Below are 12725 nucleotides of genomic sequence, written 5' to 3'. Positions count from 1 at the left end.
GCGTCAGAGCTGAAATTTTCAGGTAATCCCTGGGGGCACTTCCCCTCCCACACTTGGAACCCAGGGCCCTGGCTCTGGGGGCTCAATGGGTGCCAGGTCTGATGGCCAGGACTGTCCAGTGAAGCAGAGCTGCCCCAGAGCAGGGACCGGACTGGCTTCCCGCTTTCCCCAGGGCAGAGTCCCTCTGGCTAGAGATCCTTCCCAGGTACCTGGGAAATGGGGACCCCACACAGAGGCTGGCTCGACCCTCACCAAAGGTCCTGGACTGGGCTGGCTCATGTGCAGCTCCCAGGGAACTGCTCCCGGCCCAAAACGGAAGTCGGGGAGAAGCTTTCTCCTGCTAGGCAGCAAGAGTCACACAACCCATCTCCTTTCTCTTTTTGCTTTGGCTGCTAGGAAACTCAGGGCTCAAGTTTAGTAACCAGGAGGTGTGTTAAGGCCTGTGGGCTTCTATTCACTTCCTGCCCCCAGCCCAGGTCTGGATTCCCCATTCCAACTCCTTCTAATGTACAAACAGGAGTGAACGCTTCAACGGTGTGCCATGGGCCTCATGAAGGCTTCACATGGTGAAGCGGCTTAAAACAACACACGTTTATTACTTTATGGTTCTGGAGGTCAGAAGTCTGAGATGGGTTGTCAGAGTCGGTTCCTACCAGAGGCTCCAGGGCAGCAGCGGTTCCCACCTTTTCCAGCTTCTAGAGGCGCCGCATCCCTGGCTCGCGGCCCCTCCTGCATCCTCACAGCCAGCAGCGCAGCATCTCCCGTCTCTCTCTGCCTCTGACCCTCCCGCCTCCCTCTCATAAAGACCTTGTGGACTTCTGTGGTGGCGCAGTGGTTAAGGATCCGCCTGCCAATGCAGGGGACACGGGTTCAAGCCCTGGTCCGGGAAGATCCCACATGCTGCGGAGCAACTAAGCCTGTGCACCACAGCTACTGAGCCTGCACTCTAGAGCCCATGAGCCACAACTACTGAGCCCACATGCCACAACTACTGAAGCCCGCGCACCTAGAGCCCGTGCTCTGCAAAAAGAGAAGCCACCGCAATGAGAAGCCTGCGCACCGCAACGAAGAGTAGCTCCCACTTGCCGCAGCTAGAGAAAGCCTACGCGCAGCAACGAAGACCCAACGCAGCCAAACGTACATTAATTAATTGAAAAAAATATATATATATTAAAAAAAAAAAAGACCCTGTGATGACACTGGGCCCCCCAGGGAATCCAGGGTCACCCCCATCTCAGGGGCCTTAATTTAATCCCACCTGCAAAGTCACCTCTGCCCCGTGAGGCAACAGATCCACAGGTCCCGGGACCAGGACAGGGGCGTCTTTGGGGCTGTCCCTGTGCCGGCCCCCGTGCGACGTCACTCAGTCTGAACCAGGAGCAGAGGTGGCTGTGGTGGACCCACCGGGCCAGGGCTGAGCTGGGAAGGGCCTTGAATGCCAGGCTCGCTCTGGACTCCATCCTGGCTTGGCGCACAGGCCCAGGGTCCCGGGGGAGGTGGAGGAGGCTGACCACTAGGCCTCAGACCCTCAGCCTGGCTGAACTGTGGTCTCACATCTGTCTGACCCCATGGTTGGCAGTGAGGTGAGATTGCGTTTGAAGAAGGTTTCGCTGCTCTAAAGGGAGACCTGGGTCCAAGTCGCCCCCAGCAAGGGCAGCTGGAGAGAGGGTGGGCTGCGGCCGCTCTCAGCGAGCATCTGTCAGGTGGATGAGCAACCTCCAACACGGGGCGCGCTTCCCCACCTGCAGCAAGGAGCGGACGCGGCGCCCCGGGGGCTGCTGGGCTCGGAAGCCGCGTGGATCCCTCGCAGAGCTGGGGCAGCAGCGGGAGCGGGCGAGTGGGGGGCGGAGCGAGGCCAGGCGGGTGGCCGCAGGGGCCGGGACACCCCCAAAGGCTTCATCCACCCAGCAGGGACGCCCCAGCAGGGGACCAAGTCTGGACGCAGAGCGGTGCCCAGGACACGGTGCACAGGAGGCCCGTCAGCCGCCAGCCCGCAGATGAGCCAGAGACATGGGGCCGTAGTGGGTGGGGAGAAGGTCCTGGGCCGTCGGCCGGGCGCCCTGGATGCTGAACCCACTGGCCCTTCCTCTCCTGGAGGCCAAGGGTCTCCTCACGGGCTGGCGGCGGGCAGAGGAAACCACGTATGCCTCTGTAAAGGCAGGGAGGCTGCGTCCACGGGCCTCCTGTTCCTGCCCCACGGCCCTCGCCCTCACCCTGGGGTACTTGGGGCTCCCAAGGGGCAGGCTCTGCTCCCGTCGCCACGAGGCCCAGCCGTGTTGTTTCCTGGGTGGCCACAGAGGGTCACTGACAGGGCAGCTCAGGGCAGACGTCCAGGGTACGGTGTGGCAGGGCTGTGCCCCCCAGGCTCCGGGTTCCCCCACCTCCCCAGCACCTGAGCTCCACCTCCCCGGCCACGTGCCTGCCCCCGAGCCCGGCCCCCGCAGCTGTATCTCCACAGGGACCCCAGAGGGTTTAGGGCCACCCTAACTGGGAGGACCTCAGCTCCGTCTACCTAATCACACCCGCAAACACCTGACTGCCAAGTAGGGTCTTGTCCTGAGGTCTCGGGAGGACCTGGATTTGGGGGGATGCTGTCACCGCAGCGCACAACCTTCGGTCCAGTTCTCTGCCCGGCCCTGCTGCTGCCCCAGTGAGTGTGGGCCGGTCTGACGGCCCTGGCCTTGGTCCAAGTGAGTCCAGCAGGTCTGCACCGGCCCGTGTGTGCCGTGGCCTCCCTCGGCCTGTCATCTGGTGGGGCCCATGAGCCCCTACTTTACAGAAGGAAACTGAGGCTCAGGGGAGCTGAGCACCTGACACCCCACTCCCTGGCGGGCCCACGTGGATGCTTCCCTAACTGAGCGCCGAGGCAGCCCAGACCCAGAGGCCAGCACGGAAGCTGCCAACGGTTTCAGCTTCCCAAGGGAAACTCGGCGCCACCTGGCCCCTGTTGGGGTCACCCCACGACACTGCTGGGCTCCTTCCCGCAAACCCCCTCTGAGGCTCTCAGGTTCGACAGCTGCCGTGCGGGACAGAGGTGTGGGACCCACTTGTGAACCCCGTGGACAAGGCTACAAGGCAGGGTCCGCCTGACTCCCTGGGGGCTGAGCTGCCTGGCGTCCCCCAAAAGATCGAGGTCAGACGTCCTCCCTTCCTCCAACTCGAGGGGCTCACGTTCGTCAAGCGGCTACCGTTTCGGGGACATAAATGCTCACTATGCTGTTTCGACCTGATGGGGCGTCACTCTGGCCTGGGGGGGCGCCGGGAACGTGGACCCCGCCAAGGCGCTAGGGCACCCAGATGGAGCAAGTGGGCGAGGAAATCGGACGCTCGAGATGTGGCCCCATAACCCGCAGACGAGCAGAAGCGCAGCTGGGCCCCCAGCCTCGGTTTCGTGACCTCCAACCCGGCACCCCCGTCTGCTGCGGGGAAGTCACACCAGCCCGTCCCCCAAACAAGCCCAGTCCCCCAGCATTGACACCCCACGCGGGGCACAGCCCAGCCGAGGTCTCCTACCTGAGGAAAGTCGCTGCTCTTTGGCGGGAAGCTGGGGGTGGCGGCTGCAGGCCCATAGCTGGTGTCCACGCAGGGCTGGCCCACAATGAAGGAGGAGTTCATGAACTGGCTGGAGGCGGAGAAGGAAGCTGAGCCAGCAGGCGTGATGGGGGTGCTGCCTGCCCACCCCAGGTGCAGGACAGGCCAGCAGGAACAACTCCGGCGCCTCAGAAACTCTGCTCAGGAGGGGCCCACGCACCCATGTCTCGGGACATGGCGCCCCAGAAGAACCCCGAGGCTCTGGCTACATGTGCTTCCGTGCCCTTTGCATGGGCCATTCCTTGGCCTGGTACCAGGCGTGCTCTCTTGGCAAACTCCTACTTACCCTTCAAAACCCAGCTTGCTGATGCCCTCCATGGGGAAGCTGTCCTCCCAGCTCCTTTCACCCCTGAAGTTTCTCACCACCACCTGGTGTGCCCCCCACAGTATAGCCCTTCCTGGCCCCCTCGTCCCCACTACCTCTGCCCTCTTCCCTGGAGAGTTCTCGCTAGACAGACCACAGCAGGTCAGTCTCAGCTCTCCCCATGTGGCCAGGGCCGGGCCCACAGCCCCCGTGGCTGAGAGCTCTAGTTTTCTTTAGCCCATGACTGCGGGATGAGGAGGCATAGCGAAGCCCCTGTGAGGGGGGACCCCCCAGCAGGACACAGTGGGGCTGGGCACTTACTGGCTCTCGCTGGAGAAGGCTGGGTATGGCGTGGGCGAAAAGCTGCTCCACCAGGGATAATGCAGCATGGCATTCTGAGACAGAGTAGCAGGCGTCAGGGGAGAGGACAGGAGGGCAGGGTCCCTGGCCCTCCTCCCCCCCATCCCCCCCCCCACTACTGCACTGCCCTGGGGCAGGCTCCAGAGAGCACTGAGCCCGCCTGCCCAGGAGCTTCCCCGTGTGCACAGAAGAACCCACCCAGAGGGCTGTGGTGAAGAGGAAGGCTTTGGTCAGTACACAAGCAGGTCTGGGGACCAGCCGGGGAGGGGATGGCGGGCATGGCTGTGACTCTGGACTGGCAGGGCCCCCAGAATCCCTGCAGGGCCTGGGGAGCCCAGGCTGGACGCCTGCATTCTAAAAAGTGGAGGAGGGGACCCTGTGTAAAGCAAGACAGTAAGAGTCCCTCGTGAGCCAGCACCCATAAGCGAGACGCGCAGCCTGCCAGCGGGTGGGTGGGGGAGAGGGGCAGGGGACTTCTCAGAGGGGCGGGGGCTGAGGTCAGGGTGAAGGGCTCCCACCAGCACCGTGGACGGCCCTGTCCCAGCCAGACTCTCGCAGCCCAACCACTCCAGGCAGGTCTGAAGCCCAGCCTTCTCAGAGCTCCCAGAGGCCAAGCCCGTGTGGCCCAAGAGTGAGGCACAGGCAGGGGTTCTGGAGAACCTGCTTTAGGAAACACCAGGGGGAGGGAGGATGGCTGGAAGGTGAGCCTGAGGTCAGCAGGGGCAGCATGTGCCAGGACTGGCTTGAGGGGTAGGGCTGTGGACACTCACACCCTCTGTAGAATCGGGGTGCTGCGTCCCTGCCCTAAACGGGCCGCTGGCCACGTGAAGCTCCATCAGGGAGGCCCGCTGGCTGCAGCTGCCGTGCCCACTTGTGCCAGCCCTGGCCACACAAGGCCCACGCCTCGGGACTCACTGACCTAGTACCGGCCCAGAACCAGCCTGCGGGGCCGGGAACACCCCTCTCTACCAAGGGGATTGCCAGCCCCACTTTCCATCACTGTGCCCCCAGCCCTGGGCTGCCCACAGGGCCCCGCCTGCTTCCCCACGGTCCAGCTCAGAGAAGAGGCATGAAGGAGATGTGGTGAGATGGTATCAACTGGTAGAGGCCCATTGGCCTCCAAACTAGAGGCCAGTCCAGGATGTAGTTTGGGCCCAGAAGGGGGCAGCCAGGGAGAAGGGGTCCAAGGGGCCCCTTGCTCACCAACCTTCTCCACCTGCACCCAGACTGGGCCTGGGGCGGTCCCTGTGGAGCTCCCAGACCAGGGGACCCCCAGGTCCTTGAGGAGTTTGAGGCCTCAAGCTGGGGAGGCCTCAGGCTGGGGAGGGTCCCTTATGACTTTGTCTACCCAGCCCCCCAACCTCCTCCCCCAGCACGTTGCTCTGGCAAGGCTGCCAACCAAGGACATCCAGCCCCATCTCACAGGGGTGGTACAGCATGGCCAGCCAATCAGAGCCTTCCTCGGGATTTTACACTTGCAGCCAGAGGGTTGACTCCACCTTCAGAGGGCAGGCCTGTGGGACCACATTGGTCCAAAGATGGGCCCTTACCCCAGCTAGCCAATCAGAGCCTGCCTGGAGACAGAGAGGCTGGCCCTCTTCTGGGAAGGAGCAGGCCCTGGGAGATTAGCCAGAAGCTTACTAGGCCATGTGCAAACTGATGAAGGAAGATGACATTCCTGCTAGGGCAGCAAGGGCGGCAGATAACATAGGGCTGCCAGATAAAAAACAGGAATTGGAATTTCTGATAAACAAAAGATAATTTTTAGTGTAAATACTGTATGGAACACCCACATACTAAAATTTTATTTGTGTTTATGTGAAACTTAAATATCACCAGGCTCTGTATTTTTATTTGCTAAATCTGGCCACCTTAGGGACACTGACAGTCCTGGGGGCATGTTCCTGCCAGGCAGTCCTGGGCCAGCTCCACTCCCTGCCTGCTCCACCCTGGGATCCTCCTTACAAGCTTGGTTCGGCCAGGACACATGAGAGAAGTAAGGAGCACAGTGCCAACACTGATGCCCCCAGCCTACATGGGCTGCCCGGGCTTCTGGTCACTCTTGGGCCAGGCCCAGTGTGGTCTGAGGGGCAACCCCCACATTCGGTGGCCCAAGAGGAACAGGCTCTGTGCACAGCCTGAGCCCTGGAGGGCACTGGGGAGCCTGCCCTGCTGGCTCTGACTGCCCGGAGTGGGGCTCGGAGCCAAGGTCGGGCTCCATGCGGCACCTCCCTTGTAAAAGGGAGTATCTGAGCCCCTCTGGTCCACACGGGCTGTCCAGACAGAGCTCATGTGCTGGCCCTCAGTCAGCTTCCTGGGTCAACACCACGGGACGTGGCAGGAGCCCATTCCCTGTGGAACAGCTCCATCCTCTGCAAACCCGCCCAAGCTGGGGCTCGCTCTGACCCAGGAATTCTATTCCAGAAACACACCCCCAGGGACTCATCCAGGAGGGGGGAGGAAAACGCAGTGGCGCTATTTATAGCAGCAGAAAAAACTGGAGTCACCCCAAAGGCCCAACAACAGGAAAATAATTAGGCAAATGATGGGATGCTGAGGAGAAGGAACCCTGAGGCGTTATAAGAATGACAGGCGCGGGCTTCCCTGGTGGTGCAGTGGTTGAGAGTCCACCTGCCGATGCAGGGGACGCGGGTTCGTGCCCCAGTCCGGGAAGATCCCACATGCTGTGGAGCGGCTGGGCCCGTGAGCCATGGCCGCTGAGCCTGCACGTCCAGAGCCTGTGCTCTACAACGCAAGAGGCCACAGCAGTGAGAGGCCCGCGTATCGCAAAAAAAAAAAAAAACAAAGACAAGAATGACAGGCGCGTGCTCCGAGCCTGCAGAACAGGGCGACATAGCACCCAAGGAAGGAGCACGCTTTGTGCCGCGTGTGGGATGGCACCGGGGCATCCGAGAGCCTCAGGGTGGGCGCGGGCGGCCAGAGGCTTGGAGGGAGGTGGGGGCTGAGGAGGGCAGGGGCCCCGTGGGTACAGCTGGCCTGGCACACGTGTGCCCGGGGCCCTGGCAGGAGGCTCTGGCCATCAGCTGAGGCTTGGAAGCTGCGGGTGGGTCTGCAGCTGTGACCCGTTTTTGCTCCCTCCCTGCCGACTGGCAAGGCCCGCTCAATGTGGCTTGGCACTGTGCTCTGCCCTGTTAGGGTGCCTTGTGGGCACAGCCAGGCACGGAGTGAGTCCTGGGTTCGCGCGCACCTCCCAGCCCCATCTGACGCTACACTCTGGGGTCTGGGATGCCTCATGACAGCTCTGGACCCTCAACTTGGAGCTCCACTTGGGTCCCGAGGCCCAGGGCCCGGCTTCTCCCAACCCCAAGCTGGATCCTTGCTCTCTCTCCCCACGCAGGTGTGCGCGTCACTGCCGCAGCCCACGCGGCCCCCTGGTGCCCGCACCCCATCTGGTCTCCCCACCCGGCAGCTCGAGTCTCCACACAGAGAAACTCGGCTTCTTTTCTTTTCTGCAGGGAAAGAGCCCCTGTTTGGCTCTAGGCCTGACTCGCTGGAGGACTCTGGACACTTCTCTTCACGAGGCCTCTTGTACCTTTTGTGATATGAGGAGGCCTGGCCCCTCGGGTCGTTTTACCACTCGTGGTACTTTTATTGCAGTCATCAGAGCTCGGAAGCAAGCAAGATGTCCCTCAGTGGGTGGAAGCCACAGCCACAGCCCAACCATGGGACATGTGGACGATGGAAAGTTGTTTAGTGCTAAAAAGAAATGGGCTGTGAAGCCAGGAAAAGTCTCGGAGGAACCTTAAATACACATCGCTAAGCGGAAGAAGCAGATCTGAAAAGGCTACACACTGTGATTCCAACTCTAGGACATTCTGGAAAAGGCAGGTCTCTGGAGCCAGGGGAAGGATCAGCAATGCGGGGGCTGGGGGGAGGAGGGATGGACAGGTGGGGACCAGAGGGGTTTTAGGGCAGTGAAACTACGCTGTGTGACGCCGTAATGGTGGATGCGGGTCATCTTGACATCTGTCAAAACCCACAGAACATCCAACACCAAGAGTGAACCGAACGTCACCGTGGCCCTCAGGTAACGATGCTGGGTCAGCACCGGCTCCCAGGTTGGAACACAGCACACCCACGAGTGTGAGAATGTTAACAGTGGGGAAGTGGGGGGGAGAGGTGTACGGGAACTTGCTGTGCCATTTTCCTGTAAACCTAGAACTGCTTAAGAAATAAAGTCTCATAAAGTAAGAAGAAAGAAGTGATGAAGCAGAGCAGACGAGTGTGACCTGCCACAGTGGTCCAAGCCCTCGACGTCCCGCAGGTGAGGGCAGCCGCCTGGGCCGAGCGTCCCGAGGGCCAGCCGAGGCCTTGGCAGGAGAAACCTCACGGCTAACACGTGAGGGACTTGGGGGTGACGGGAGCCCCTGGAGGGTCCTGCCTGCAAACCTGGGGGCTGGGATATGGGCTTGAGGCACCAGAGAAGCGCCGAGGGGCCGGGAGGAGACCCTGAGGGCTGGGGCTCACCTGGACGCTGGGCCCGCACAGTGGGGTCTGCAGGGGCGGCGGGCTGTACAGGACGCTGCCGGCTGGTGGAGGCTCGTGCGGAGGGAACTCCCCATCCATGGTGGGCCCCACTGCCAGCATCGGGGGGCTCCACACGCCGGGCCGCAGGGGCATCTATCTGGGCTTCTTGCTCCGTGGTGGTGGCATCATGACCTGGGGAAAGACACGCATGTCCTGAGGTTGCCCTCTGATCCCGACAGGGGAGGGCGCCCTCCAGGGACAGGGTCAGCAGGCTAGGGGGTGGCGGGACCCCCAGGGGACCCTGTAGATGTCCCCCCAGCCCCTCTGACTGACCCATCCACGCAGGGGGCAAGCTGATGCTCCCAGCATCGCAGTGCTGCCGGGGTGGCCCTCCTGCTGTCCGGCCACCCCCTCCTGGGGACCCGGGCTGGGACCGCCAGGGTGAGGGCAACCCCTTCCGGGTGGCCAGGCCCCACCGCTCTCCCACCCTCGTTCTCAGGCCCCTGAATAATGCTGGCCGGGGGCTGCTCCCTCCACCCACAAAGTGGGCCTCGAGCCCTGGGAGCCCAGCGAGCCCAGCATGAGCCGAGGGGGGGCGCACCCCTGGCTCTCTGTACCTAGCATGTCTGGCAGAGAGGAAGCCCGACCAGCCAGCAGCTCTGAGCTGGGGGGCCCACCGGGGCTGGGAAGCCCCATACCTCTGCAACCAGGTCAGGCTTGCCGAGGGTCTCCGGGTGGTTGGGGCCAAGCTGAGTGGGGAAGAGCCCCCAGACCCAGATGGGGCTAACGTCGCACAGGGTCCCCACTGAGAAGGAGGGCAGACACCCAGCCGGGAAAAGCTGCAGGGGCCAACCTAGCCCCACGCGATACCCCGATTCGCACCCGCCTGTGGCCTGGGACCCCAGGCCCCAGGCCCCATCGCCCGCCTCGGATAGCAGGAACCCCAGGCTGGCGGAGCACACCTTGGGAAGCAGCCCCAGGACGTTAATCACCCGGGGAGGCAGGAAGGGGAGGCGGCTGGCACTCCCGGCCAAGCCCAGAGTGAAGAAATCCTCGGGACTTCCAGTAATCACTGCCGCACACGGGCAGCTTGTGCAATCCCGTGGGGGCGGGGAGGGCCGCCTGCACCGGCTGGGCGGCCCGTGCGCGCCTCACCCAGCGACCCAGAAGGAAAGGGGCCCGGGGGCCGGGCCACAGCCCACAGCTGCGTCCAGCCCTTCAGGAAGGGAGTGGAGGCCGGGCCGCCCCGCTCTGCTCAGGCCTTGGGCTCCAGCTGCTGGCCGGCCGCCAGTGCCACGGCCCCCAGCCTCCTGCAGGCCAGACCCGGCGGGAGGAGGAGGAATGCGAGGCTGCTCTGGGACCCACGGTCTCGGTCAGGAGGACGGTCAAAGCCCAGCTCCGCGTCTAAGGGTCGGAGAACCTCCCACAACTCAGGGCGCCTGAGCTCCTCTGAGCTTCGGTTTGGTCATCGGGAGGATGGGCTGCTCGGGTATGAGCACAAGGCTCACCTGGCGCGCAGTGGAGCCCAGAGCCTCCGCGATCCCAAGCCACTCCAGTGACCGCTGCCTCCGCGGAGGCCCCGGGAAGCTCCTCGATTCATGGAACCCCTCAGCGGATCCCTCTGGGATGGAAGGCGGGCTGGCTCGCTGTGTCCCTTGGGTCACTTGTCTGCAGCAAGTGCAGGGCATGTGTCTCTGCCTGAGACCCCCACTAACCCCACTGACACCCCTGCTGCCACAGCGTCCCTCTCTCGGCAGCCACACCCCGAGCACCACCGACCCCGTCCCACTCGTGGGCACTTCCAGGCTCTGCAGCCGCGGAGGGCGGGGCTGCTTTCTTGGGAAGCACCATCCAGAGCCCACGGCCAAAAAGCATGGGAGGGGGACCCCAGGCCGTCCCCAGGGTGCGCTGCGCCCGAGGAACCCCCCGGCTGCAGGCCAGGCTTGCGCGCCCCCATGGCCCCCGTTCTGAGTAGCAGCCCCAGCAGGCTCAGGCCCCACGCCGTCACCTGCCATCCAGGGCATCACGTTCCCCCAGCAAGAGGTCTGTCCCCGCAGCGAGGGCTCCATGACTGGGTGGGAGTTCCTGTAACGGAGCCTGTACATCCTGTCCTCTCAAAGACACGGGGCAGGGGGCATGCCTTGGGGACCCCCGCCAAGCGGAGGTTCAGACCAGGACCCGGAGGGGGGTGTGGGGAGGGGAGCGATGTGCCTGCGAGTCAAGGCGTCTGCAGGGCACCATTATCCGGGATGGGGCAGGGGGGACGCGGTGGGTGGGAATGAACGTGGTGCCACCTGGGGGTCGGCAGCTCCTCACACGGTTAAACGGTCACCGTGGCAGCCAAAACGTGGACACAGCCCAAGTACCCACCAGCAGATGATGGATAAACACCACGTGGTCCCTCCACACACAGGGGCATCACACAGCCACGCAAAGGGGTGAAGCCCTGACACTCGCTACCACGTGGACGGACCCTGAGAACGTGATGCTCAGTGAGAGAAGCCAGACACAGAAGGACCCACAGGGTGTGATTCCACTGATGGGAAACGTCCAGAACAGGCAGATCCACAGACAGAGAGCAGTTGTCGGGGGCTGGGGAGGGGTTGACACTGTGCCCACCGCCATCCCCATGCCCCCAGGGCCACCCTTATGGTGTCCCTGTCCTTCGATGCCCAGGCCCAAGGTCATCTCCCCGCCCCCACCTCCACAGTCTTGGCTTCCTGCTCCCCCGTCCCACCAGTGCTGGCACTGGGGCAGCCCCCAAACACAGTCCCCCCACCCATCCCCTCACTTTCTGACCTCTGCTAAGCAGCCCCACCAGCCCCGCCCCGGCCCGGGCTCAAGACCCTGTCGCCAGCCCCAGAGCTGCAGAGGGTGACCTCACCACGTCCCTGGGGGGCTTCCAGCCGCCTAGGATCGACCCCACCAGGCGGGGCCTTGGGGCTGAAGGAGGCCGGGTCAGAGTGTATTTTTAGACGTGAGCCCCATGACACGTGCCACGTGGGTGCCCACAAGGTGCTCTCAGGGAAGGGCCCACGCTTCACCCAGCTTTGAGTTGCAGGATTTCCTTTTGAGATCAGGTTTCGAATGAGTCATTGTAAAAGAGAAAGATCAAAGAATTGGTGGCCCAGACCAGACGACCGGTGGGGGGGGGGGGGCGGGATGTGGGAAGAGGCGAGATCTGGGACAGGCGGACCCCTAGGATGCGCCCAGCTGGCAGGTGACCGCGGCCACCCCTGCCTCTTGCCTGAGCCCACTTCACCCCATCACCCTGGCCAGACCTCACCGCGGGGCCGGTGTCCCCAGGGCAGGCCGCTGGATCTCACCCACGATGCGTGCTACTGGCTCAGCCCCCCAAGCACCCTCAGAACCGGCCGCCTGGACCCCCGCCGGGTGGTGCCTGGCCCCGCTGGCCACTTGTTATCCGGCCCCCCAGGAGCTGCGTCTCCAGGCATCAGGGACCTGCCGGCCTCCTCCAGGCCACAGGACGGCAGCCCTCTGGTCACCCCTCCACTGGGGTCTGAGCAACAGCCCTGGGATCCTGGGACGGGGGGAAGAGTTGGGGGCGCGTGGGGACAGAGGCCCTGGTGGAATCGGGAGGCCTGGCCAGGCCCCGACTGGGCTGAACGGGGTATCTGGGGGAGGGCCGGAGTGGGGAGCTCCCTCCTCGCCCTGCTGATCAGAGCCAGCCTGGGGTCAGTCCCCAGTGGGGGCGCCCGGAGAGGCTCCGTGCTGAAGTCGGAGGGATGGAGGGACAGGGATGCTCGGGCAAGGGGATGGGGCCCTGTCCTGCGGGCACCGGCCACACTCTGAGGTCCCACCTGGGCTGGCTGGCACCGCTCGGCTGTGTCAGGACCCCCAGGAGGGCACGTGCCACTGGACAGTCACCTCCATGGACAGGCCGGAAAGGGAGGGAAGCCTCAGGGGCCTCTCCACCAACTGACCAGGCCCGGTACTCGGGTGGGACGCATGGGGACACAGG

The 12725-nt window shown here is 63.6% G+C and overlaps 1 protein-coding gene across 2 annotated transcripts in view; it reads right to left on the bottom strand.

Annotated features, from left to right (window-relative positions):
- SBNO2 (strawberry notch homolog 2) overlaps positions 1 to 12725 on the bottom strand; it is a 44023-nt gene that overhangs the window by 22505 nt on the left and 8793 nt on the right. For both annotated transcript variants that reach the window (XM_067734497.1, XM_067734498.1), the window contains exons 2-4: positions 8744 to 8935; positions 4217 to 4290; positions 3514 to 3622 (exon numbers count right to left, since the gene is read on the bottom strand). In XM_067734497.1, the coding sequence (XP_067590598.1) occupies positions 3514 to 3622; positions 4217 to 4290; positions 8744 to 8896 (336 nt within the window). In that variant the 5' untranslated portion in view covers positions 8897 to 8935. The remainder of the gene's footprint in view (positions 1 to 3513; positions 3623 to 4216; positions 4291 to 8743; positions 8936 to 12725) is intronic.

Source organism: Pseudorca crassidens, chromosome 3 (genome assembly GCF_039906515.1).
Source record: "Pseudorca crassidens isolate mPseCra1 chromosome 3, mPseCra1.hap1, whole genome shotgun sequence".
NCBI lineage: Eukaryota > Metazoa > Chordata > Mammalia > Artiodactyla > Delphinidae > Pseudorca > Pseudorca crassidens.
This window is presented reverse-complemented; position numbering and strand designations above follow the sequence as displayed.